Source organism: Bos javanicus, chromosome 18, assembly GCF_032452875.1.
Source record: "Bos javanicus breed banteng chromosome 18, ARS-OSU_banteng_1.0, whole genome shotgun sequence".
Lineage (NCBI taxonomy): Eukaryota > Metazoa > Chordata > Mammalia > Artiodactyla > Bovidae > Bos > Bos javanicus.
In genome coordinates, this window is record NC_083885.1 from 54,239,404 (window position 1) to 54,265,767 (window position 26,364).

Consider the following 26,364-nt stretch of genomic DNA (forward strand, 5'->3'; position numbering starts at 1 on the left):
ATCACTGCAGTCATAAGCCAAATGAAGCATATCCGACCTCACTTGATTTTACTGCCAAATCTCTGCAGAGGTGAAAGGATAAGTGAAATTCTGCTTCAGTGTCTACATGACCTTTCAGACATGGTTCCCTCCGCCCTGGAAAAGCTTAGTAAATGTTGGATAACCATGTAATAGTCAGAGATGATCTGCTTGGTTTTTCAATGAAAGACCCATTACATGAGAGGTTAGGATTTGAGTTTGGTTTCCACGCCGTTGTATCTCATATGTGCATGTATTCAAATGTGGGCTTCAAAGGACGGTTCATCTGTGCGTTTTGTCCCTTTAAGATTTTTTTTCACTCTGTTTTGTAAGTCCAGGTATTGGAACATTTTCCATTTGGACATAAGTCATCCTTCATTTCTTTATCCATAGCAACCACATTTGGTTTCTCTAGGTGTCCTTGAACTTCTAGCCACTAAAGCTTTGTTAGAAACGAAACAAGGGGTTGTTGCTTGTATTAATCTGAGGCATGTTCACAGGGCCAGCGTGACTTGTTTGAGCCGTGTTTGACTGGCCCTCATAGGTTTTCACACTCGATTTTGACTGCAGAGCTCCGTTGAGACAGTGTGCATGTTCAGCCGCACCTGTCTTGTCTTTTAGATTTGGTTTCTCCCTGGGTGGCTGCGTCCTTTGAATGGCAGTGGAGACACATGTTTCTCTGAAGCAATTATGTCAGTGTTCAGGCTCCCAGGCAGCAGCAAAGAGGTTTATCAAGTGAAAACATCCTTTGGTAATTTCTTCTCCAACTTTCTCTGTTCAGAAGAAAACATGTACGATTTAGAAGTTGTCTTCTGCTCCTGATCACAAAACTTTTCCTGAAAAGATGGTGTCCTGTGCAGTAAAACTTAGCCGTTTCCAATACCTCAACTTACTGGAACATGACCTGGAGGCCTCAGAGCAACATTGATGATTCCCCTGAGTGAATCACCAGCTCATTGTCTTAACTCTGAATGGGAGGTCACTTGGGCTATAACCTTTTCTTTTGTCCTTAAATTCAGATTAAGTTTCACATCGAAAACTGTGGAAAAATAATCTCAATGGGACTTGTTTACCTTCTTTATCATCACACATCAGTCAAAAGAAGGGGGGGAATAATGCCCTTGTATTTAAACATGACCTTTGGGTAAATTTTAAAAACTGGTTTTGTTTCTTGCTGTAGCTTAATCAGACTTTAATAGGTGTAATGATTTAGAAATAACTTATTCTGAGTTATATTACTGTCTTTTCATGAAAACTGTGAAGTGTGGTTTATGTATGTTCATGGTTTAGGGGAAACAAATTCATTGAGTGCCTGTTACTTAATAGCTCAACGTGTTTCATTTTGGTCGCGGAAGGTGAAATGATAGTCTCAATAATTTACATTTTCTGCACACTGAAGCCTGCAACTGTTCTTTTGTCTTCTAACCTGAGGATCCAAAGAACCTGTTGTACCAGTTTGAAACCGGCTTTAGACATGCCCAGAGAGACTGTTCATTACGGTTTATTTAGACATCTGGGCGGTGAGTCATGGTCTGCCTAACTCACATGCAGCCACTTTCTTTTCTTCTGCAGGTATGTCTGACTTGCTGCTCCAGGGACGTCATAGTGAAAGTTGACCAGATCTGTCACAAAAATAGCATCAAGTTCTTTACAGGAGATGTTTTTGGCTACCATGGATACACGTTTGCCAATCTTGGAGAGCATGAATTTGTAGAGTAAGTTGAGGGAAAGAAGGAGAGAACATAGCATTTTAAAATGTACTTTTATTCACAGGTAGGAAATGACTGAAATGGTTAGATAGCATCACCGACTCAGTGGACATGAATTTGAGCAAACTCTGGGAGATAGTGAAGGACAGGGAAGCCTGGTGTGCCGTAGTCCATGGGATTGAAAAGAGTTGGGCGTGACTTAGCGATTGAACAGCACAACGGCAACAGGAAATGACCCGTTAAAGAAAAGTATTTTACTTTAGGACTTAGAACTTTGGGAAATCAGTTAACAGCTTATTGACTACACAGATTGTGTGTTCAGAATTGTAGGAGATGTGGCTCCTGCCTTCCAAATTGATGGTCTCCTCTAGAGCAGGGGTCCCAAACTCCCAGACCCCCGACCGGTCCCAGTCTTTGACCTGTTAGGAACGAGGCCGTGCAGCAGGAGGTGGGCAGAGCTTCACCACCTGCTCCCCATCACTTGCATTACCACTTGAACCATCCCCTGCCCTGACCATGGAAAGATTGTCTCCACAGAACTGGCGGTGCCCCCCCAACCCCACACCGTGCCAAAAAGGTTGGAAACAGTTGCTCTAGATCATGAGACAGGCATTTCTAAGGTGATCAAAGCACACCACAGGGGTGTCTGATCAGTCTGGATCAGACTGATTTTGCTTTCTGTTTAGGAACGACTTGATTAGATTGTATACATTTGTTCCCCAGCTTGGGCTTGTGTGTGTTTAGGTTTGAGAGCTAATAAAACTGAGTATTAATTAGTTAGATGGGCAACTCTGGAGGCACTCTTAGCCAGAGTCTACCTTGGAACATCTCTAGGGTCCAGAGGCAGCTCTGGTGGAACAAACAGACCTCTTCTTGCATCTTGAGGTTGCAGATCCTGATAAGTCTCACATGATGAGACCTACCATATTTTGAACTTACAGCTTCTAGATGAAAGATGGTGATGATACCATTCTTGTAAGATGACAAGAGTTGGTTTGGGGGCTGTGACTTTTGACCACCGCCTTTCCAATGAGGGATAAAGAGAGACCCTGTGTGGTAGTGAAGCCCCCACCAGGAGTCAAGACAGGAACTGCTTTCTTTCATTGAATTTCTCAGGGGAGCCCCTGAACTCTCTTCAGTTTGCAGGTTTCTTGCCTGTGAAGTCAAGATGGGGGAAGGATAGACATGTTGAGAATCTCTTGTAACTCTAATGTGTGATGGCTTTAAGAAAATCTAGTCTTTGAGCATGTTCTAAATGGATAAAGAAGTCACTGTAGAGAAAAGAAGGCCAGATTATTTGAAGGTGAGCTCCCCATGGTAGATGGGAGGAATTGAATTCAGGGAATGTTTACAGCATTTCTTGAGAACATACTATGTGCTTGGCAGTCTGCTAACAATTGGTTATTTCTCTTAATCCTGCAGAGGTTATTATTCCCACATAGTAGGTAAATGCCACATCAGGTGGTCTTGGCTCCTGGGCTGGGATTTGAGCCCAGATCAGTGTGAGATGTTGCTCTTAACCACCATCCATTCCATGCAGTGAGCTGGTGATGCTCTTTTTGTTCTCATGGCATAATTCACAGAGTAAAACTCGATTCCCCCGCTTGTCATCCTCTAGGGAGAAAACCAAAGTTGCCAAAGTCAGTCAAGGAGTAGAAGATGGACCTGATACCAAGAGAGCCAAACTTGATTCATCTGAGACGACCATGGTCAAGAAGGTGTGTTGATGCAGCTGATTCACTTTGCTGTACAGTAGAAACTAACACAACATTGTAAAGCAACTGTGTAATTGTGTTGTTGTTGTTTTAGTTGCAAAGTCATACTTGTTTTAGTTGCTAAGTCATATCTGACTCTTTTGTAACCCCATGGACTGTGTAGCCTGCCAGGCTCCGCTGCCCACAGGATTTCCCAGGCAAGAATGCTATACTCAGTAAAAATTAAGAAAAAAGTTATGTTGGGGGGAGTGTTAAGTCAAAAAGCCCTGGGGTCCTGTAGGCTCCAGGCCATAACCAGGAAAGGAAACATGTAGTCCTGAAGGGAGGAGTCTGGACAGAGTGGGCCAGCGCTTGTCCCCTTTAAAGGGGGGCAGATATGCTTAGTGCCAGCTAGCTGTTACCATGAGGTTGTGTGTTCAGTAGCTAAGTCATGTCTGAGTCTTTGCGACCGCATGCAGCATGCCAGGCTTCCCTGTCCTTCACTATCTCTCAGAGTTTTCCCAAGCTCGTGTCCATTGAGTTGGTGATGGCATTCAACCATCTTATCCTCTGTGGCCCTCTTCTGCCCTCAGTCTTTCTCAGCATCAGGGTCTTTTCCAATGAGTCAGCTCTTCACATCAAGTGGGCCAAATTATTGGAGCTTCAGCTTCAGCATCAGTCCTTCCAGTGAATGCTCAGGGTTGATTTCCTTTAGGACTGGTTTGATCTCCTTGCAGTCCAAGGGACTCTCAAGAGTCTTCTCTAGCACCACAGTTTGAAAGCATCAGTTCTTCAGTGCTCAACCTTCTCTGTAGTCGAACTGTCACATTCCTACATGACTATTGGAGAAACCGTAGCTTTGGCTATATGGACCTTTGTAGACAAAGTGATGTCTCTGTTTTTTAATATGCTGTCTGGGTTGGTCATAGCTTTTCTTCCAAGGAGCAAGCATCTTTTAATTTCATGGCTGCCGTCATTGTCTGCAGTGATTTTGGAGCCCAAGAAAATAAAATCTGTCACTGTTTCTGCTTTTTCCCCATCTATTTGCCGTGAAGTGATGGGACCAGATGCCATGATCTTAGTTCATTGAATGTTGAGTTTTAAGCCAGCTTTGTCACTCTCCTCTTTCACTCTCAAGAGGCTCTTTAGTTCCTCTTCGCTTTCATAGCTGAGGCTCTTCATATTTCTCCTGGCAATCTTGATTCCAGCTTGTGAGTCATCCAGGCTGGCATTTCACATGGTGTACTCTGCATATCAATTAAATAAGCAGGGTGACAATATACAGCCTTGACGTGCTCCTTTCCTAATTTGGAGCCAGTCTGTTGTTCCATGTCTGGTTCTAGTTGTTGCTTCTCTCAGGGTCAGGTAAGGTGGCCTGGTGCCATCTCTTTAAAAATTTTCCACAGTTTGTTGTGATCTACACAGTCAAAGGGTTTAGCGTAGTCAATGAAGAAGTAGTAGATGTTTTTCTGGAGAAAATGTGGACCGAGTGATGCCCAGAGGTGATTTTTCTTTTCTTTTTTTTCCAGAGGTGATTTTTCAAGAGAGTGGGAAATGTAGAATTTTTTCATATGCCCTGTCCCAGACTTGTTAATGCCAGCAGCCTTTTTGCATGCTGTTCCCTTGCGCCGTGTAGAGACTGAAGAGAACATGTGCCCTCCTTACTCACCTGCTGTGGGCCAGCAGTTTGAACCTTTGGGGTATGGAGTAGCATAAAGAAGACTGTTGTTGAGCATAAGCCATTACTCTTGTACAGATTTTTTTGTTTTCAAATTGGTAGACAATTTAGTAGGCTCCTTAATGGGCAGGGAGACAGTTTAAACTTGAATTGCTTATTGCTTTTTTAAAATAAAGTTTTTGTTTTTTTCCCCACCAAATAACCTTTTAAGAAGAAAGGTCTTGCTATTGACAAGTGTTCTCAGGTGTATATATGTATTTTTTTAACGTAGTTTATGATACTGTAATTCATTTTACATAAGAAAGAGTGGAAAGGGCATCCGTAGATAGATGATGGTTTCATAGCTAGTGCTGGAATTTGAGAAGGGAATTCACGTGATGAGGAAAACAAATCCAAGTGGCCAGAATTGGTTTTGTTAAACCAAGAGGAAAGACATGGGCAAGCCCATATTTACTCTTTACTTTGTAGATTTAAACGTTGAGAAAAAAAATCAACTGGTCAGCGCGTTGAGTTAAAATTGCTCTAAAGGGGAGATTCTAAGAGTGCAGAAACCACAAAAGAGACTGCAAAAAACCACAAAAGTGGAACTCTTGAGTTTCCAGCAAAGCTGCGCTGGAGATTTTCTTTCTCTTGCTCTTTATGTTTGTGTTGGAATAGTTTGATGCTGTGAGTGCGATACAGAGGAATTATTAAGCCCTAATTTTAGTGTCTATTCACAGGACCATAATTATCCAGAGCGAACATTAGTGTTTTGGCCAAAACTTGCGTCTTTTTCTTTCTTCCTTTCTTTCTTTCTTCTTGAGGCCCAGTCAAGCTTTATCTGAATGGCTCCGTGAGTTTGGTTGGGGGAGATAAATTGTTAACTAAGGGAGGAGGACAAAAGCAGCTTTGTGGGTGCTGTCAATTTATAAATCACACCCTCTTACAAGTGTGACACTTGGCCTTGGTGTGAAGGGTTTTATGGCTTAAGGGCCTTCTCTGATTGAGGCGGGCCTTTCACATTCAAATAGAGAGAGCCCTAGCTTTGTGAGCCCTGCACAGCGGGAAGTTTCCTGGGAGTCAGTCTGCTGGTGCCCACTGGGGCGAATCTGGAAACCTCTTTTGGGAGCCACTTTAGCGAGCTATGAGGAGAATGTGGGCAGCCCTGGCAGGCCCTGGGTGGCCTCTGCGTACCATTCTGCGGGCTCTTCAGGCACACAGCTCTTTGTGTAGCCTCTTCCTCCACAGGGCCCAATTTGAAGGTATCAAAATATTCCCCAGCTGACATTGTTAGTCAGCTGTTTCATGGGGACAATTCAGGCTTGGATTCCAACCCTGAGCCGTGAAGGTTGTGAGGCATGCAGGGCATTCCTCATGACAATCTCCGGGATTCCAAACCTTGTCTTTGTGTAGCCTCCCCGGGAGCTGCAGAAGGCCGGGGCTGGGCCGGGGCTCGGCCACCTTGCAAGAATGTGCCGTCTCCATTTTGGCAGTGACTGCTCCACAGTTTTGAAGTTTTCCTCCAATTCAAAAATCCCTGGGTTTAGATTCTGCCCTTTCAACTAGCTGGGCTATGCTCAGCCTTGCAGGATGGGGGTGGGGAAGCAGCCACTTCCTGTTTCCTGTGAAAGGCTTCTGCTGAGGGTTCCCTTCCCCTCCCCCTTTTCCTTAGTCTCAACCCTATGTTGTACACCCACTTGTGCTTGAGGGTACACATTGTGCTCCGAAATTAGAAACATTAAAAAACAAAGAGGAAAAACAGAGCTTGTGGTTTTCACACCGTCTAGGAAGATGCTTGGCCGGGCCTTTCTAGCACCTGTGCTATGGTGAGAACTACAGTGGTGGGCAGATGCCCAGCCCAGAGACTGGTGCTCAGGAGGACACTGTGCGCTTCCTTTGGTGCCCAGGAGGAGTCACAAGAGAGATTTCCCCAGAAACAGGTCTTGGGCACAGGCGTGAAGTGGGTACCCATATACAGCACCTAAAGGAGATGGCAGCGGTTTTATGACGAAGTGTCTGGAAAGGTTTCCCCGAGGAAGAGTTGTCAGAGTTGAAATGTGAAGAACAGACTGGCAAGCACCAAAGCCAGGATCCGCACCCAGTCACAGGAAACAGGGTCAAGAAAAAGCTTAGATGTTGAGACTCTGACTTCCCTGGCTCCAAACAGCCAGTTCTTTATGATTCTGTGAGTTGTAAAATGCCTACTGTGTACAAGGCACTGCATTGGGTGCAAGGAAGTACGTTAGTTGTCTTGTCTCCATTTACAGCAGACCCTGAAGCCCAGAGAAGTTAAAGGACGTGCCTGAGATCACACAGCTGTGTCAGAAGGAAGGACTAGGTGGGCTTCCCTGGTGGCTCAGATGGTAAAGAATCTGCCTACACTGCAGGAGACCTGAGTTCGATTCCTGGGTCAAGACCCCCTGGAGAAGGGAATGGCAACTCACTCCAGTGTTCTTGCATGGAGACTCCCATAGACAGAGGAGCCTGGCGGCTACAGTCCATGGGGTCACAGTGAGTCAGACAGGACTGAGAGGCTGACGCAGGGAGGGGAGAACACAGACAGTGGCCCAGGGTGCAGGTGCGCTGTATCACCACAAGGTGCATCCCCTTGGAGTTTCCAGGATGACTTGAAGTTGGGTTAGGATGCCGGGGTGAAATACCTGAAAATCAGGATCACTTCTGAAAACTTACGGGATGAATGACGACCAGTGTGCTCCCACATTGCTGCTCATGTTTCTTTATTGTTAGGGGGCTGCCGGACAGGAGTGGATAGATTCCTGGGGGTGGATACTCTCTGTGATAGCTTTTTAAAGATTAAACATAAAGATTTGCTTCTGACATGCTAAGGAATACAGACTTAATTTTACCCCTTCTGAAGTAGTGGGTGTCTAATTTTGGCCCTGGAAATCCCTTTTTTCATGAATTAGTTGTGAAATTCCACAGTTGAAGAGTGATTCATTGTTTTGATTTCTCCTTCCTGAGACATTTGTTGACAACTCTCATCCTCCTCTCAGCCCTTTCTTTACAGCAGCATTCCTGGTGGCTGGCTAGTGTGGCTCCCCCTCTCCTGTGGCATGTTGATTGCGGCACCCATTGCCCCTCCGATGACTTGGCAGTGTCTCCCTCGTTCACATAAACTCCATTTGACCTGGGCTGGGGAGTTGTGTTCCCAGCTGTGTCCTGGTGCAGCGCCCACACATTCGCGTTCAGGACAGGTTCAGTGCGCGGTGGTAGTGGCTGTTGCAGCAGCATAATATGACCCAACTTGGGAGATCATTGTCATTGTAGAAAGAATTTGTTCATTAGTTAGAAAGGATTTAACTTTCTTTGTGATTGAATAAATTGATTAGTGTTGTAGTATGTTAGTTCTCATAGTTGAGGTTATTTGAACTGAGCTGAGAGAACAGACTTTTAAAGAAGACAAGGTTCTTGGCGAAGAATGTGTAGAAGTCTGTTACTGAGTTGTTGCCTGGACCAGAACTTGCAGTCCAGAGAGTTCAAAACTCACTGTCAGAGTGACTTGGTATGTTTGTGGCTGGGGGGCAGGCAGGGAGGGGGCAGGGTGTACATTGCAGAGGATTTGGTGGGAAGCTGATGGCAGGTTTTCCAGGTAGAAGAGTTTTGGAGCGGGTGCTGCTGGTGCCTTGTCTCATTGGAGAGAAGTTTCTCGGTTCTATGGATGAGGAATAGAAGTCCCTGCCAGCATGACAGCACAGTGTGTGTGTGATATTTGATACACAAAAATCATGTGACATCAGTGCAAGTTATAAAACATAACAATAAAGCAAACACTATCCACCTTAATAATGAGAAGGTTTCCAGGACCCTTGTACCAATCTGCATGTTCTTTCTCTGTCTCCTCAGGTCTGCTGGTACATTTGTGTGGATTTACTAAGGTATCCAGAAAGAGTAGATATTATAAGCCGGCTTGGCATAGTGTTTTATCATGTGTTTGTAAATCTCAACAATGGAATGATGCTTACTAGGTGATGATGTAGGTTAGAAATTAAGAATGTAGAGCGAAACCACTGTGAAACCACCACCCAGATTAAAGCAGAAAACACTATTGGGTGGTCGAGGCCATTTGGATGCCCCTCGCCCACATGAGTAACCTCTGTCCTCAGTCATGTTTCTCATTCCAGTGTATTTCTTCTTCCTGCTCGCCTATGTTTCCAAGCAATACAGAATTGTTTGGCGTGCTTTTTAATTTCTTAAAAATTGGTTTCACATGCTTTTTTTCCACATGCTTTTCTAAGAGCAGCTTTGTGAGGACATCTGTGTTTGTGTGTAGGTCTGGAGCTTTGCTGTCCATTATGGTAGCCACCAGCCATGTGTGGCCATTCAAATTAAAATTAATAAAATTTAACTTAAAAATTCAGTTCTGCAGTCTCACTAGCCACTTTTCACATGCTCAGTAACCACACACAGCCTATGGCATCCATATTGCAAAGCACCCATATACAGAGTGTTCTTGTCATCATTGCAAGTTCTCTTGGACAACAGTCATTGCAAGACAGTTTTTTTGGTGGGTTTTTTGTTTATTTGTTTTGACCACAGAGTATTTGTTGTGTGAAAACAGTACTATTTATTCTCCTATTAACAGGCATTTAGCTATGTAAGCTATTGCTGTTACAGATGGCGTTGCAGTCAGTGTTGTGTGCGTGCATAGATAATCTCTTTGGGTAGGTGTGTGATTTCTCTAGGGCATAGGAGAATTAGAATGTGCACACCTTCAACTTCACCAGACTCTAAAAAATAAGTCTTAAGGTATTTTCTCTATTTACATTCCAACCCAGCAGCATGTAACAGTAACATTTGGTAACTTTGGGCTCTTTTGCCACTCTGCTGAGTGTGAAAACTGTCTCAGGTTGTGGTTGTCAGTTGTTAAAATGCTTTTGAAAACTATAGTCTCTGATAAGCAGGTGTGGAAATTAGACCTCGAAATCTGTAGTTTGAAAGTTGTTTCAATTCTGATTTACATGCTGCTTTACATCCAGATCTTTATCACTTGTTATAGATGTTCAGCCTAATTTTAAAAAGTAAAATAGGGTACTTCCCTGGTGGTCCAGTGGGTAAGATTCCATGCTTCCATTGCAGGAGGCACGGATTTGATCCCTGGTTGGGGAACTAAGATCTCACATGCTGTGCGGCACAGCCAAAAAAAACCCACAAAAAACAAAATGGTTTCACAAGTTCCAATGTGGAAAATATAGAACAAACTGAGAAAATGTGAATCCTGCTACCCAATAATGTCACTATTCTTTTTATGCATGTACATAATAAATTGGAGTGCTAGTTAATATATGTAAATATATGCAAGACATACATAATGATCTAATGTATGTGGCATATATATATATATGTATTGTCTTTTCCTTTTTTCACTCTGTGTATTTTCATAAGCACTCCTCAAATCTTTGTGTCTACTTTGGAGAGCATGCTTCTGTTCTACTCTATTTTATTTATTGAGGTATAGTTGGCATACAATTGGAGAACATGATTTTTAAGTGGCTGTCTGGTAGGTCTTCCTCGCTTTGCCTTGCTGTGATCTATTGAGCCAGTTCCCTATTGCATAGAGGTTATTGCAGTCTCCCACAATCTAAATGGCTCAGCGAAACCCCTTAATTTGATAGCTGATAGACTGTGTGGAGAATTCATCTTTTATATTTACTGTTGGGCTTTCTGGCAAATGAAAGGCAGGTGGGTCTTATCAACTCCTGGGTATTTGTTGAAAATCTGCTCCATTTAATGCTATGCCTTTCACTGTGGTCTCTGCCTCAGGAAGCTGCTACCCAGTGTAAGAAGGCTTGTTATGAGTCTTAACTAGACTCTCAGATTGAAATCCTCAAGGCCCAGAATGATCAGGGAAGAAAATGGACAGTGGAGGGGAGTGGGTGAGGCCTACCAGACAGGGATTCGTGAGCGGAGGGCATGGTGGAACAGGAGGGGTTACTTCGTTTGGGTGAATGGTGGCAGCTGCTACCTGGGAGGCTTTGTGGCTGCTTCATCTGACGGCTCTTCACTCCCTGAAAGCACTGTCAGGCAGCATATTCTCTTTATAAACTCAATGCCGGTGAGGTGGGTAAGGTAGGCACTGCCTTTTGCATCTGTTCTACTACAGATTAGGCAGCTTGGTTAAGTTTTATTTTTGTTATGAGCCACAATAGTAGAATTTGGATACTTTGAATGAAAAAAGGGGGCATTAATTGAAGGCAGGCTGCAGTAGCCCAAGAAGCATAGAGTTTTATTCCTGTGATCTGAGAAGAAGAAAAAACCAGGGCAGCTGGGAAGCCCTGGAGGCAGCAGGAATCTGGCCTTTCTCTTTAGAGTTCTGCCATGAATGTGTCTCTATTTCCAGCTTTCATATTCTTGATTAAGGAATCTGGTGGGCCTGGCTTGGGTCGTGTGACCACCTCAGACTCTGTCACCTGTGCTGGTGGGTTGGTACACATTAAAGCCAAGGCCACAGGGGCCTCCTCCTTAGATCCCAGGAGACTTCTCTAAAAGTTGTCTGCCACAGACCCAAAAGAGGTGAAGTCATTGGTCCACGGTCACAGACTAGTGGCAGAACTGGGACTAAATCTGCCCTAAAGTTGGGAAGGGCAGAGGGCCTCTACCCTTGGCCATGGTGCTGTAGAAGGTCCCACTCCGGCCTTCCTCCAGCCGTTCCCCTCACAGGGTGAGGCTCCCATGAGATCAAGAAGGTGCATCTGCCTGGGTCCCGTAGCCTTCCCCCAAGTTCTGAACCCCATTCTGGGTACCTGGACCCCTGGAATCTCCTGGCCAGATAGCCTCAGGCTCACTTTCTAGGCTGCTTCCCTGTCTGCCTCTGGAGTGTGGACCTTACCACAGCGTCTGAATGCCTCGGCCTGAGGATTGGATGTTTTGGTGGGGAAGGATGGGCAAAACCTTGTGCAAAGTCAGGTTCAAAGCTCCTTACATTGTGGGTGAGCCAGAATGAGACGGGGGCAACCTTCCCAGGGTACCTCCTCTGACACGGGACTCCCACGGAGTGTGAGAATTCCAAATTTGAACCTAGTTTTCCAGGTGGTTATGAAGGAGGTTTATTTGTCAAGGCAGGAGAATACAATATACTTTACTTAATAGCTTATTAGTGTGATTTATAACTGAATATGTAGACATGATATATGGGTTTTCATTTGTACTCTTACCCTCAGGCCCTGAAAGCGTTAGAGGCAGGCCTGCTTCAGACTGATTCTAAGAACCAACTTTTTCCCCCCTTATTCTTCATATAATGGCCTAACAAATCAGTAGATTCTTAGCATTGGTCTTGGCCAGGCAAACTACAAAAATTTTGAATGAAAGTCTTGGTGGGTTTTGAAACCTGGTAAGACTTTTCTTCATTGTGATGGCATCTCCAGGTCGTACTGCTGATGGCTTGATCTGTGTGGTAAGACTTGTCAGGAAGGGTCTGGCAAGTCTGTACTAAGCACTAAATGTCACTCTGGTTGACTGCATGACTTATCTGCTAAGGTCAGACAGACCCATTGACCAAAAGGTTTGAGGGCAGTAGAGGCATCTTGTATACTAGCTTTTACAGTGGATCCAAACCCCAGAGGAGTGATTATGGGGAGGCAGAAAGCCACCTTACACACCATGGCTGGTTTTTATTTTCACCAGCAGTTTGAGTTTTCATCTTTCAGATCCATTTTGATCTTCAGCAGGGTGTGGAAACTGCCTGGCAGCTAATGGATCTTGGCTCCCTTAGCCTGTAAATTGCGCCATTGTTGTCTTCTTTCTGTTTTCTTTTTCTTTCTGATGTGTGGGGGGGTGGGGAGTTGGTAAAGGAAAAAAAAGAAGACACACACCTCTGTAAGTGTGAAGTTTTATACACTTGGCGCACACACATGTACTAGCTTAAACTTGGTAGAAGTACCTAACAACCATATGAGGATAAGGTGCCACTGCCTTACTCCCAAATATTTTAGTCTGTATTTTCTCAAATAAGGTATTCTCCGTGATCAGAAACCAGCCATCACAGTCAGGAAAAATACATGGATAAGTCACTGCCATCTAAATCCTCAGACCCTGTTTCGGGTTTGCTAGTTATTCCCGTCATGTCCTTAACAGCAAAAGGATCTGGGTCAGAGTCATGGATGATCTAGATTTTCATGACATCTAAAGGTTGCAAGCCGGTTATTTTGTAAAATGTCTCTCAGTTTGGGTTCCTCTGATGTTCCTTGTAATTAGACTCTTGCTACACATCTTTGGCCAAAATAGCACAACATGGATGCTTCTCATTGCATCCTGTGGTCTGGTGCATGGTTTCCATGTGTTGCTTTACTGGTTGTGTTAATTTTGATAATTTGAGTAAAGTTAGTTTCCATACTGGTCCTTTGAAAACAATTTTTTTATCCCTGTGTGACTAATAGGTATTTTCTGAAGAAGTATTTTGAAAATATGTAAATACTTCATTCCTTAAAAAACTTTGCTCATCAGTTACTTTTAGGTCTAAAGGATTATAGTTTACTTAAAAGTATTATCTATTATCCTTTACTTTTATCCTCAGATTGCTCCAGATTTGACCTGAATTTAAGCTGAATTGTTACCTCTTGACATGTCCCATCATTCTTTGGGGCACTTTTCCTTGTCTCAGGCTCCTCTCATGTTGCAGCTTTGAAATCAGTCATTTCTCCAAGGAGAAATGTGTCTCTTAGTGGTGATTAGAAACCAGAGTCTGTGTTTGAGATGTGCTCATTGCTGCTAGAGTATCATTGCTTTTAGACGTTTTCAGTGGACACAGCAGGTAAATATTTGTATGTGTACACATATACTTGCATTTACATTTATTTATCTGTCTGTATATATGGAAAATGAGTTCAGGGCAGTAACTCTTACCACAGGCTTCATTCTAATTCTCTCTGTTTCCATAGTTCTGATTCTCTTCTTTGACAGTGAAGCCTTGCTGCCCAGATTCTCAGCGCATTTTCTTGTTGCATCAAGTCCTTGGATGTGATCGGACTCCCGCTGCTGCCCTCTGGGGATGCCCTCCTTACCCTGCCCTGCTCTGTCCCCTCCAGTCCAGCCACCAGCCCTCCACACACACTTTCTTTACCTGTCTTCCTTCGGTCCCAGAAAACGGCTTTTGGACTTCATTGTTTAGGAAAGGAAAAGAAAACCATTTTCTTATTCATAATTAGTTGTTTGTATTTTAACATATATCTCTCATGGCATTTTTAAAAGAAAATTTGATGTAGGTTACTAGGTTTCAACTGTATTTCCTCCTGCCATAGGGAGAAGGAATGCTGTTATTTATGGGTATTGTTGTTTGTGTCTGTTTACTAACACAGAGAACATTTCATTGAGTATCTTTAGACACATTTTATTGGTCACTTGTGAAGGAATTTCCGTGGCATAAATACCGCCAGAATTCACCAGAGAGTCAGAATGGACAGAGCTTTGCACTGTCTTCCTGCAGTGAAGGGAGTCCGTGGCATTGATCTCTGTGACCCCGGTGCCCAGGGGAGCTCATAGTAAGTGCTCAGGAAGCATTTGTTGGATTTGAGTTGGCCTCAGCTTCTTTTCGGAGAAGGCAATGGCACCCCACTCCAGTACTCTTGCCTGGAAAATCCCATGGAGGGAGGAGCCTGGTGGGCTGCCCGTCTATGGGGTCGCATAGAGTCGGACACGACTGAAGCGACTTAGCAGCAGCAGCTTCTTTTAGTGAACAGGAAACCTAGTAATGGTGATGAGTTACTGCCTGGTGATTTGAAGTCAATGTATTTTATCCTTGGGCTTCCCTTGTGGCTCAGCTGGTAAAGAATCCACCTGCAATGCTGGAGACCTGGGTTCGATCCCTGGGTTGGGAAGATCCCCTGGAGAAGGGAATGGCTACCCACTCCAGTATTCTGGCCTGGAGAATTCCATGGACTGTATTGTCCATGGTGTCACAAAGAGATGGACATGACTGAGCAACTTTCACTATTTTATCCCTAAGCAATCTTGTCTTTTTTTTTTTTTTTTTTACACAGAAGGTGGTCTTCTGCTCCGTCAAAGAGGCGCTGGAAGTGGACTGGAGCAGCGATAAAGCAAAGGCAGCTCTGAAGCGCACGACTCCAGATTACTTCCTCCTTCAAGGTGAGCCCTGAAAGCAGTTTCTCGGCACGCGCTTTGTGCTCTCATTTCTGCATGTGAGTCTGCAGAACCCAGAAGGTTCCTTGAGGTTGCCCTGAGCCTAGTTCCCCCTTAGTTGGTTCTAAGTGGTCACTTAGGACAACAGAGTGAATGGAGAGGAGGCCCATCATTGAGCTCTAGTTTCTTTACAATTTCTGTTTTTTTTTAATTATGTGTTGAAATGAACTGCTTTCTGAAATTGAGCCCAAGATAACAGTGTTATAAATCAAGCTCCTGTCATCACTGTTCCCTCTTTAGAGTTCTTCCTGGTGCTCAAAACCGGCGTTCCTCTCCTGAGAGATTTTCTCCCATCTCTCACCATCATTCAGAGGGCGTTAGGTAGGTGTTGGTTGCCATCTCAGTGTTCTTGTGCTTGGCACTTTATTATTATTATTATTATTTAAAATATCCATGGAATGTGGGATCTTGGGTCCCTGACCAGGGATCGTACCCTTGCCCTCTGCATTGGAAGCACAGAGTCTTAACCACTGGACTCCAGGAAAGTCCCTGTACTTTAATTTTTTAATATTATTTTAAAAACAGTAATCATGAACATCGAGTGCTTACTAGCAAGAGCCAGTGGGAGTTGATGTGTTATCCCTTAGTTCACAGACAAGAGACCTGAGGCACAGAGAAATTGAGGTTGCTCTTGTTCTCAGGGTGAGCAAGTATGTAAATCACATGGGTTTGTTAGCATAAAAATAATCCGTATCTGTTACAGAAAATACCAGAAAAGCCCCCCAAAAAAGAATCACCTTGACATTTTTGTACTGATGGGGATGTGCTTCTCAACTCCCCCTCCTCACTGGTGGTACATAGACACCCCTCTGTAAACAGCTGTTAATTTGCAGAGGTTTGGGCATAGCCTTGGTGTTTCTAACTGCCAGTTATAAGAGGAGTCAGCTAGTATTTGAGTTTACCATAACCTGGGGATCCTCAGCCAGGGGCAGTCTTGCCCTCCAGGCAAGTGTCTGGAGACATTTTTGGTTATTATGACTGGTGTTGGGGTGGGGAGAGAGCCCCCAGAGTCAGCAGTGTTGAGGTTGAGAGACCCTGATCTACAACCCTTTTGCAGTTTCCAGAGTACTTTCTTGTCCACCTCCTCATCACATCTCCCTCATGAGATGGACAAGGTAGGAATTATCCCCAGTTTGGTTTCCGGGGCTGAGGAGGCAGAGACCCAGAGAGGCTTGTGTTTTGCCTTGAGAGGACACCGAGTGAAAGTCACTCAGTCATGTCCAGCTCTGGCCCTGTGGCCTGCAGCCGCCAGGCTCCTCTGTCCATGGCAGTCTCCAGGCAAGAGTGCTGGGGCAGGCTGCCATGCCCTCCAGGGAGCTTCCCAACCCAGGGATCGAACCTGCATCTCTTACATCTCTTCTGCATTGGCAGCTGGGTTCTTTACTACTCGCGTCACCTGGGAAGCCCAAGAGGACACCAAATGCAGATGTAAAAGAGGTGGGACCTGAGCAGCCCGGGTCTTTGAAATCTAATGAATTAAATACCGTATGAGGTACCAGGTAATAAGAGCACGCATGCTCCATTCTCAGTGCCCTGTGAGTGTTAGCTCATTGGATCCTCGCCTCATGCACATGAAGCTGCTGCTGTGCGCTCCTCTATACACACAAGGGATAGACTGGTAAAGACACAGGCCCATGGCCATCACTGCCCTCAGGAGCCTGTCACTGAGATGGGGAGGCAGGACTCATGCCCTGGAGACAGGATGGGGGAACGTGTATATTTCATCCAAGTAGATTCTGCTGAGCATCACCATCAGAAGTTATAAGGGGCAAAAAAAAAAAAAAAAGTTATAAGGGGCTGGGGAGTCAACAGGATGTGATGAAGAAGCAGGAGCTTTATATCACTTCGCACATGGCAGGCAGTGGTTCACGGTCATTCAGAACTGGCGCTTTGGAATCAAAACAGACCTGCCTTCCAGTCCTGGCAGGTGGGTGAGGTTGAGCCACAGACTTCAATTCCCAGAGGCGCCCTCAGATTCCCCTCTGACCATGGGGGTGGTGACAGTGCTGGCCTCAGAGGGCTTTTGTGAGGCTTGGATGATACCCGTGCAAGAGGCTTAGCCCAGAGCGAGTCCTAGAGATCTGTCTAATCTAGCTGTGTGCTTGGAGGTCGGAGGTGCTTTCTAGTGTTAGGGTTGACTCAGTATACCCTTAATTCCATTCTTGAGTAGGTATTATCATAGCAGCAATCCTGTCAGGCTTTAGTTTTTTTGCCCGTAAAAAGCAGTTTGTTTTATAATATACTTCATGTGTTTACTTCCCTCTTCTAAATGGTAACTAATTCTCTTTTTAGTTTCAAAGCTTTGCATTTGGAGATTAAGACTATGTTCGTAATTAATAATATACAGTTTCTTTATTATGATAAAAACACGCACCATAAAGTTTATCACCTTAACCATTTTTATGTGTAGTTTTTTTTTTTCTTTTTGGCTGCATTTGGTCTTGTTGCTGCGTTTTTGCTTTCTCTAGTTGCAGAGAGTGGGGCTACTCTCTAGTTGCGGTGCGCAGGCTTTTTATTGTGGTGGTTTCTCTTGTTGCAGAGCATGGGCTCTAGAATGAGGGCTCAGTAGTTGTGACTCACAGACTTGGTTGCTCTGCGGCATGTGGAATCTTCCCAGACCAGGAATCAAACCCATGTACCCTGCATCGGCAGGCAGATTCCTAACCACTGGACCATCAGGGAAGTCCATGTGTATAGTTTTGTAACATGCGTGTGTGTGTGTGCCACTGAGTCATGTCCGACTCTTTGCGAACCCATGGACTGTATGTAGCCTGCCAGGCTCCTCTGTCCATGGGATTCTCCAGGCAAGAATACCGGAGTGGATTGCCATTTCCTTCTCCAGAGGATCTTCGCCACCCAGGGATCTAACCCAGGTCTCCTGCATTGCAGGCAGATTCTTTACCATCTGAGCCATGAGGGAAGTCCATAGTTTTGTAATAGGGAATTTTAAAAAAGGAGGCAACTCCACACGTCATACCATCTTGGTCAAGGCTGGCAGCCGTGTGCTTCCCACTCTTCCCTCCACCCCTGGGGCAGATGTGGCTAAGAAATCGTCCTTGTTGACCGGCCACTTCTCCCAGAGCCTCAGAATCCTCTCGACAGCACTGCCTGCAGTCCTCTCTGACTGGGCATACAGATGAGTCCACTTCTAAACTTATAAGAATAAGGCCTAGAAGGGAAGTGACTCCTCCTCCTCCTGGCTATACAGCACACCAGTGGCAATATCAGGCCTAAAACCCAATTCTCCTGATTTTGTTCTTTTACACCACCGCGTGCGTCCGCGCCCCACACACCCAATTCTCCTGATTTTGTTATTTTCCTTCGCTTTTCTCTCTGTAGCAGATGACGTGTCCTAACTTTTCTTGTGTGTTGTCACCTGCGTATTCCTGATGTTTTGCTTTATTTTGCCCTCATGGGTCATCCTGTGCCCTGTTTGTTTTTCCAGATATGCTGCACCTGGAACTCTTAGTGTCCCAGCAGTGAGCATAAGGGGCTGGTTAGCTTTCTGGGGGCTTTTCACATGTGATTAACTGCTTGATTAAGGACTGGACTGAGCTTCTGGAAGTGGAGGGCAATGGCTCTCATGATCTCTTTCCCTAGGGGAGTCTGGCCGGCAGGTTAGACTTCTGCCAGAATTCAGCTTGTAAGTGTTAAGCGACTTCCTTTCTTTCACTTGATGGCCTTACGTGCTTCGGAAAAGATCTTGGAGCATACATAGAATGACCTCATTTGTCTTGTTGGCTGCAAAATGTGTTTCTCTGGGTATGCTGTCTTTTGTGACTCGTCTTATCAAATGTAAGTTTTCAGCTTTTCTCAGTCCTTGGAGTTTGTCCCCAAGAGCCTTTCTAGGAATGTGACTGATACACCTGATGATGCCTTAGGAATTCCTGGTGAGGTCAGAGTGCAAGGTCAGAGTACTTGACTGTGATACGTATAGGAGGATACCTTGCAGATAACCCAAATGGAACACTTAGTAGGTGCTCGACAAGTAGTTTATACTTGAGTGACTAGTCTGCCTGTCTGGTCATTTCTTCCCCCTCCCTGCTGCTGTCCCCAGAGGCCCCTCCTGCCTCCCTGCTCCCCTGGGAGCCATCAGGCTTTCAATCCCAGTGCCACCCGGCTCTGGCTTGTCCCGCACGTGTGGACGGTCCTCACCCCATTCACCATCCAGCCCCCGGTGAGACAGTAGCCCTGCTGTCCGTATGCGTGTGTTTGCCTTGTTGGGGTGTGAGTGTTTTTCCAGTTTACTTCATAAGATAGTGGCCAGACTGCACGTTTCCTGCTGCATTTTCCACTATCTCAAGAGTCAGCCTTACCAACTGTGAGCAAAAGGTCTCATCTTTTTATTATTCTCCCATGGCATGTTGCAAAACATTAAGTGTGAGCTGGTTTCCTGTGGCAAAAAGTTGACTTTGATTTGTTCTTTTTGAGGTTACTGTGAGTTTATCATAACAGGAGTGCTAAAAATAATTGAGTCTTGTATGGAAACAGCATTCACTTAACAGCATGAACAATAACACGCAGGTTTAGCCCAGAGCAGGAAGATATGGACTTCATCTCGAGATGTGAATTACTGAGCAGAGAATCTTTGGCAATCCTAACTTTTCTCAGTCTGTTCTGACGAGTCATGGAAAAGTACTTGGGCTGTCTTTGAACCACAGAATTAATGCTGAAAATAATCTTAGACCATTTTTGGAGCACCTGCCATGCACCAGATCTCGTGCCTGGAGATCGTCACGGGAAGAAGAAGCCTCCTTGCCAATGGAAAAGACAGCATAGATAATCCTGCTCACGAGGGGAGCTGTAACAGAGGGCTATTGACAAAGCTGTCGTGTTGTGCTGGTCTGTTTTTCAATATGTGTGAATTATTCGGCAGTCGAAAGCAAACTGTTCTGAGAGCTCAAGGAACTTGAGGTCTGGGTGTCTTTGGGGAATTGGGAAGGCTTCAGAGAGGAGGAGACACCTGAGCCAGATTTTAAAGAATAGGTATTTGCCAGGTGGTAGAGGGAGGTGAGAGCGTTGTGGGCCAGAGAAGCAGCGCCTGCAGGCGGCCAGCAGGGTGGAGACCATGGTCCCGCAAGGCTGGAGCTTGGTGCGAGCCAGCCAGACATGAGACTGGGGCCTCACTTTTTTATGTTTTTATTCTTAGAGCCAGTGGTTTCCCCAGAGGATATCAGGCTCCCTCAGGGAACGTTTGAAATACAGATCCCTTGGCTGTAGCTCAGATGTACTGAATCGGAGCAGCTCAGAGTGGCTGGCATCTGCAGTGTTGCACACCTCCCAGGTTTCTAAAGGACCAGTCAGTCGGAGGGAGACCATTGCCCTAGGAGAAGGGGAGCCCTGGCCTGTGTCAAAGCCTCGCTTTACTCATCTGCAGTTTTATTTTAAGACATGTTAAATGCTGTATTTCAGGCGAGGACATGACTGAGGCAGGGCTAAGATGATAACCCCATGTGGCTCTTGAATGTGCTGTTTTGTCTATAGACCCTCATACTAAAAAAATAACTGTAAACAAATATTGAACTCGAGTTAGGTTTGTTTTTTACAGTGGTGTGGGTTAGAAATTCTGAAACTTATTTACTCTTTATTCTAGGATACCGTCTCAGCCACCAGGGAAGCCCTGGATGGAGCAAATAGGCAAATATATTGTGGATAATGAGACTTGCATTTTTTTATTGCCAGAAAGGGGAGTTCGTTACTTCCCCTTGTTTTAGTCGCTCAGTCGTGTCTGACTCTTTGTGACCCCATGGACTGTAGCCCTCAGGCTCCTCTGTCCCTGAGATTTTTCAGGCAAGAATACTGGAGTGGGTTTTAATTTCCGTCTCCAGGGGATCTTCCTGACCGAGGGATTGAACCCGTGTCCCATGAATTGTCAGGAGGATTTTTTACCATTGAGCCACCTGGGAAACCCTCTCTAGTTCAATTGGAATTGGAGTCATCTGGATGAACTCATGGTTTTTTTATATGTAGGTACAGAAATAGATGCGTGTGTGTCCATGTATTTACATTTTTTATTATTTTTAAAAACATTTATTTATTTAGCTGCTCCGGATCTTAGTTGCGGCATGCAAGATCTTTTTAGTCGTGGGCGGTGGGATCTAGTTCCCTGACCAGAGCTAGAACTCAGGTCCCTTACATTGGGAGTGCAGAGTCTTAGCCACTGGACCACCAGGAAAGTCCTCATGTGTTCACATTTATACATATGTATTTTCCAGCTCTAACCAATTGAGAGGGCTTTTAGAACTAATAGCCATGAACAGACTTCATGGTTGTTAACATGCTGAGAACCAGGACTCCTTGGAGAAAGGGCTGGTTTTGGGCCTGGGGTAGGAAATTTACAGATGTGCTTGGAACATCCTGCACTGCCCGAAAGTGAGGACGTGTACAGAGAATCACAGTCGTGTCTGCGTGAAGGTCACAGGAGTCAGTTTGAAGGGGCGCCTACTGATCAAATCTGGGAGAATTTGAGGATCAGGTAAATCATGATCGTAGTTGATTACAGCCCATAGAATAAAATAACTCATGAACCTATACTGATAAATATATAAGTAAATGAGGGAGAATAAATAAATAAATGAGGGAGAGGGGAGAGTTTATTTTTTTTTAAACAGAAGAAGAAGAATAAATACAGCAAGAATGAGGAAGATTAAAAGAAATCTGTGTTTGGCCATCATAGTAGTAGTTTTAAGGATCATTGTTTTAAGGATCATTGATGGATGCTAAAAGTAGGCTGTGAAGCAGCGTAGATGTCTTCCCAAGATACTTTTTGATTTATTACAGAGAGAGACTAGAGAACCCAGCAGGTTGTCCCTCCACCAAGAGATCACAGTTAACATTCCAAGAATAGGACAGTAGGTCTCACGCATCCCGCGTGGACGCACTGAGCAGGTAGGAGATAGTGTAAGTAGCGCCGCTCTGCTGAGCCAGCCAGCGGTGGCCTCTGGTTCTCGGCCCAACATGGGTGATCTCAGCCCAATTATGGGGAAACATCAGACACACTTGGACTGAAGAAGATTCTATAAAATAAATGGCCTGTACTCTTCAAAAGTGTCATTAAAGACCCAGGAACTCCATTTCAGATTAAAGAAGGATGAAGAGACAGGGTAACTAAATGGAACACGGACTTCCCAGACTGGATCTGAAAGCAGATATATTTTTTTTTTGCTTTTGCTTTCAAAGACATCAGTGAGACTGTCAGTAAAATTTGAAAAAGATCTGTTGAGTACATAGTAATACTCTATCGATGGTTAATTTTCAGTTTTGATAACTTTTGTGGTTCTATGAGAATATTCTTGTTTGGGGGAAATACACAGTGAAGTGGGCTTCCTTGGAACTGGTAGGTCAGACCTTGGGCCCGCTGTGGGGGAATTAGAATCTTTTCTAAGGTGGCCGATTGTTCTTGGTTCATAAGTCTAGCCCAGCAAGTTTGGAGTTCATGTCTACTTTCTGCTACCCCTAGAACCTTGATGTCTCCAGATTTGGATTTGGAAGAAAGGCATTTTGGTTCCACTCTGTCGTATAGTTCACCTTATGGCCTCTGTTTTCTCATATAGCAATGGGGGAGACGTTGATAACCTCCTCCCAAAGATCATGTATAGGAGAGCCTTAGAAATCGTTCTGTCTTCTTTTAATGTTAACCTTCTTAATAAAATACTCGGATGTCTCAGAGGAAACTGCCATTTCATGTGTATTCTTCCAGAACTTTCTAGTATTTTGTGCCTCATTCTTCCTCATCACTGCAGAGATTCTTTGGCAAGGTTTCTTATAATGGACAGTTTTAACTTTTTTATGGTTAGAAAACTTAGTTTCCTTGACTCCTCCTTCCTCAGTTCCCCCTGCCCCCGCCACACTCCCAGCCTACCTGTTTTTATGATTTTTAACTGACTTTGTCTCTAGACCTCAGCTTGATTGGGTGATCAGTTCTCTTCAGGAGGAACTTCTTATTTTAGAACCTGTAACCTTTGCACACCAGCCATTGCCAGTAGCTGGGCCCGGCGCTACCCTGCCGGTGTTTTGCTGTCCAGCGATGACAAGAATTGCTGAGGAAGAGACGGCCACAGGGAAATGGGTTCCGATAATGGGGCAGCCTCTGAGTGCTTGTTGATTTGCTGCTGTCATAACCACAGATGTTTAAAAATAATTTGTAGGGAGGGAAGAAGAAAGAAGTGGTGGGTTTTGTTGTGTTTCTTTTTTTTTTGTTTGGTTTTTTTTTTCTGGTGCCACTTGTCTTATCAGTGGTACAAAACGCAGACCACAGTCATTCAGAAAGGAAGAAGGCAGTGCCACACAGAGTGGAGAGGTGAGGGGGAGGGCAGAGGTGAGCCATGAGTGCAGTCCTGGGCTTCACTGCCGTCAGCGGGTAGAGACTCTTGCTGGAGAACCAGCTCTGTTAGGCTTGTGCTCCATTCCTCAACCTGAAAAAGAGGCACATAACCTGGAGTCTGCCACTGGGGTCACAGGGATTAACAAATGCGGGCCAGGCACATCTTGTGCATTCATAATTTTTTTTACTTTTTAATTTTTATTGGCATATAATTGATTTACAATGTTGTGTTAGTTCCAGGTGTACAACCCAAGTGACTCAGATATACATATACATGTGTTCATTCTTTTTCAGATTCTTTACTGATAGAGATTCTTACAGAATATTGAGTAGAGCCCCTGTGCTATACAGTAGGTCCTTGTTGATTAACCAACAAGGCACTCTCATGAGAGCAGATCTTACTATGACCATCTCATTTTCATAGACGGAAATAGAGTCTGAAAGAAGCTTAAGTCATTTGTCCAGGGTCACCAAACCTAGTAAGTGTTTAAGCATCCCCCAATAAATACCACGTCCCTCAAAGCGCTCAGTCAGACTTCAGCTATTCACCTTACTAATTAATACTTATGGCATTATGTCCATTTTTTAAAGTCTGAACATCACAAGAACCCGTGACGTTTTCTTGTTCCACTTCTGCAGATGGGAAACTGAGGCCCACCGTGGCCAGATTGAAATAATGGGCAACATTGTCAGCAACCTGCCTTGTCTTCTCTGCAGGCCCGTGTCTCCCCCACCCCCGTTGTTAGCTTGTGTTTGAGCTGCTCTCGGGCCCCAGCCCAGCTGCGATTCTGGTTGAAAGCCTCACATCTCTTCCCTGACTGTCAGACAACAGTCACGGGAATGTCCTGTGCCATCTTCCCTGGGTAAGAGCGGTTGGTGGAGAGCAGCAGATGCCCAGAGTCAAGGTCATGTGCCACTCAAGTGCTGGGCTGGAGAAAAGCCCCTGTCTCCCTGCTGCTTGTGACCAGGCAGGGGAGTGTGAATGGAGAGGGTTCTGTCAGAACAGCTCTGTGAGCCGAGGGTGCGGCTGGCCACGCTGGGAGACGGGGCCAAGCACTCGGGGTCCAGGGAGCTCCACACTTGGCCTCTATATAACCTGCCTCAGCATTTCAGAATGTTTATGTCCCCTTCTTTTTGTAAGTTACAGACTTCTCAGACTGCTCCATTGTAAAGATGAGAGTCAAGCTCAGGAATCATTAGACCGTTGTTTTGTGGGTTTTGTTTTTTTTTTTTAAAGAAGAGAAATGGGGGACTTCCCTGGTGGTTGGGATTCATGCTTCCACTGCAGGGGTCACGGGTTTGATCCCTGGCTGGGAATGCTGCACAGCACAACTGGGGGAAAAAAATTGTTTTTAATTTTTGTTTTAAAATAATAATTGTTTTTTGTTGTTGTTGTCTTTTAAGGAGAAATAGAATATTTGGCCAGATGGAGTCTGAATGGGTGGTTTGCATTATTCTAAACTGATGGATTCTGGGATGGGAAACTAAGTTCATTTGAAGTGGTTTTCTTTTTTCTTTTCTTTCTTTTTTTTTTAATTTAATTTTATTTTTAAACTTTACAATATTGTATTAGTTTTGCCAAATATCAAAATGAATCCGCCACAGGTATACCTGTGTTCCCCATCCTGAACCCTCCTCCCTCCTCCCTCCCCATACCCTCCCTCTGGGTCGTCCCAGTACACTTTCTTTTCTTTTTTTAAACCAGTCTGTATTCTCTCTTCTCTCTGCTTCCAGGGAGGCAGTACAACATAGAGGTTAGAGGTGTAGTGATTTTGGAATCTATCAGAAGCCCAAGCCTTAGTTTCCCACCTTGGACAGGAGGATGGTCACAGTTGCACCCACCTCATTCTGTTTTTATTAGAAGAGCTCGTTCTGAGTATAGGCTATTACCTGCCCCTGTTTTAAAAACCTAAATGTTAAGGAAACAAACATGTGACCGAAAACTGCTTAAACATAATTTTGATAGCTGAATAATACTCCATTTGGTCAATCTGTCATATTTTATATGCGTGCTTAGTTGCTCAGTCATGTCCAACTCTTTGTGATCCTATGGGCCGTAGCCCACCAGGCTCCTCTGACCATGGGATTCTCCAGGCAAGAATACTAGAGTGGGTTGCCATTTCCTACTCCAATCATATTTTATGTAATCATCCTATTATTGGATGTGAGATTGTTTCCAGATTGTGGCATAAATAACGGCGGCAACCATTTGCACATAATTAAATCACTGGCCACAGGGCCTGACCTTTTATAAAGCCGCTCAGTACTGCACCTTTGCACGGCTGGGTGAGCCAGTCTCTCCGCTGCATGCTCAGGTTGAGTAATCTGGGTCTTTCATTTGGTAGGCAAAACCCAGCAGGTCATTTCTGAGAAGCAGGACTCCCCTTTCTCCCATCAACAACTTTCATCCAGCTGCCTCAGGTTTTCTTCAGAAGACAGCAAGCTGTAAATAACCAGACAGCTTTCTTTCTCTCTCTGCTGAACTGAGATGGAATGTGGTCAGAGACTAGCTTTCATTGGCGAGATGAAAGGATGGCCAGGACTTGGTGCTCAGCAGGGGTGTTTCAGAAAAAGTCTTCAGGGCAGGCCAATCTGGGGGTGAAGTTCTCTGGAGAAAGAGGTCAAAGGCCCGGGCGGCCGTGGTGACAGACAGGGGCTTATGTGCGTGCCCTCTGTGGACTGTGATCTCCGCCTTTTGGGTCCCAGCACGGCTCAGCATATGGGGTGGAGGTGGTGTGCAGGTGCTCAGGAAATGTTTGTGGACAAGAAAATGAATGAAGGAATATGTGCATGCACATACTTTCAAGTTTC

At 44.8% G+C, this 26,364-nt stretch overlaps 1 protein-coding gene across 4 annotated transcripts in view; it reads left to right on the top strand.

Annotated features, from left to right (window-relative positions):
- SAE1 (SUMO1 activating enzyme subunit 1) overlaps nucleotides 1–26,364 on the top strand; it is a 62,267-nt gene that overhangs the window by 19,562 nt on the left and 16,341 nt on the right. For 2 of the 4 annotated variants that reach the window (XM_061388781.1, XM_061388779.1), the window contains exons 4-6: nucleotides 1,591–1,733; nucleotides 3,346–3,445; nucleotides 15,071–15,176. In XM_061388781.1, coding sequence (XP_061244765.1) covers nucleotides 1,591–1,733; nucleotides 3,346–3,445; nucleotides 15,071–15,176 — 349 coding nt within the window. Of the gene's footprint in view, nucleotides 1–1,590; nucleotides 1,734–3,345; nucleotides 3,446–15,070; nucleotides 15,177–15,470; nucleotides 15,552–26,364 lie in introns of all 4 variants that reach the window. The other 2 variants (XM_061388778.1, XM_061388780.1) reach the window with 2 other exon arrangements.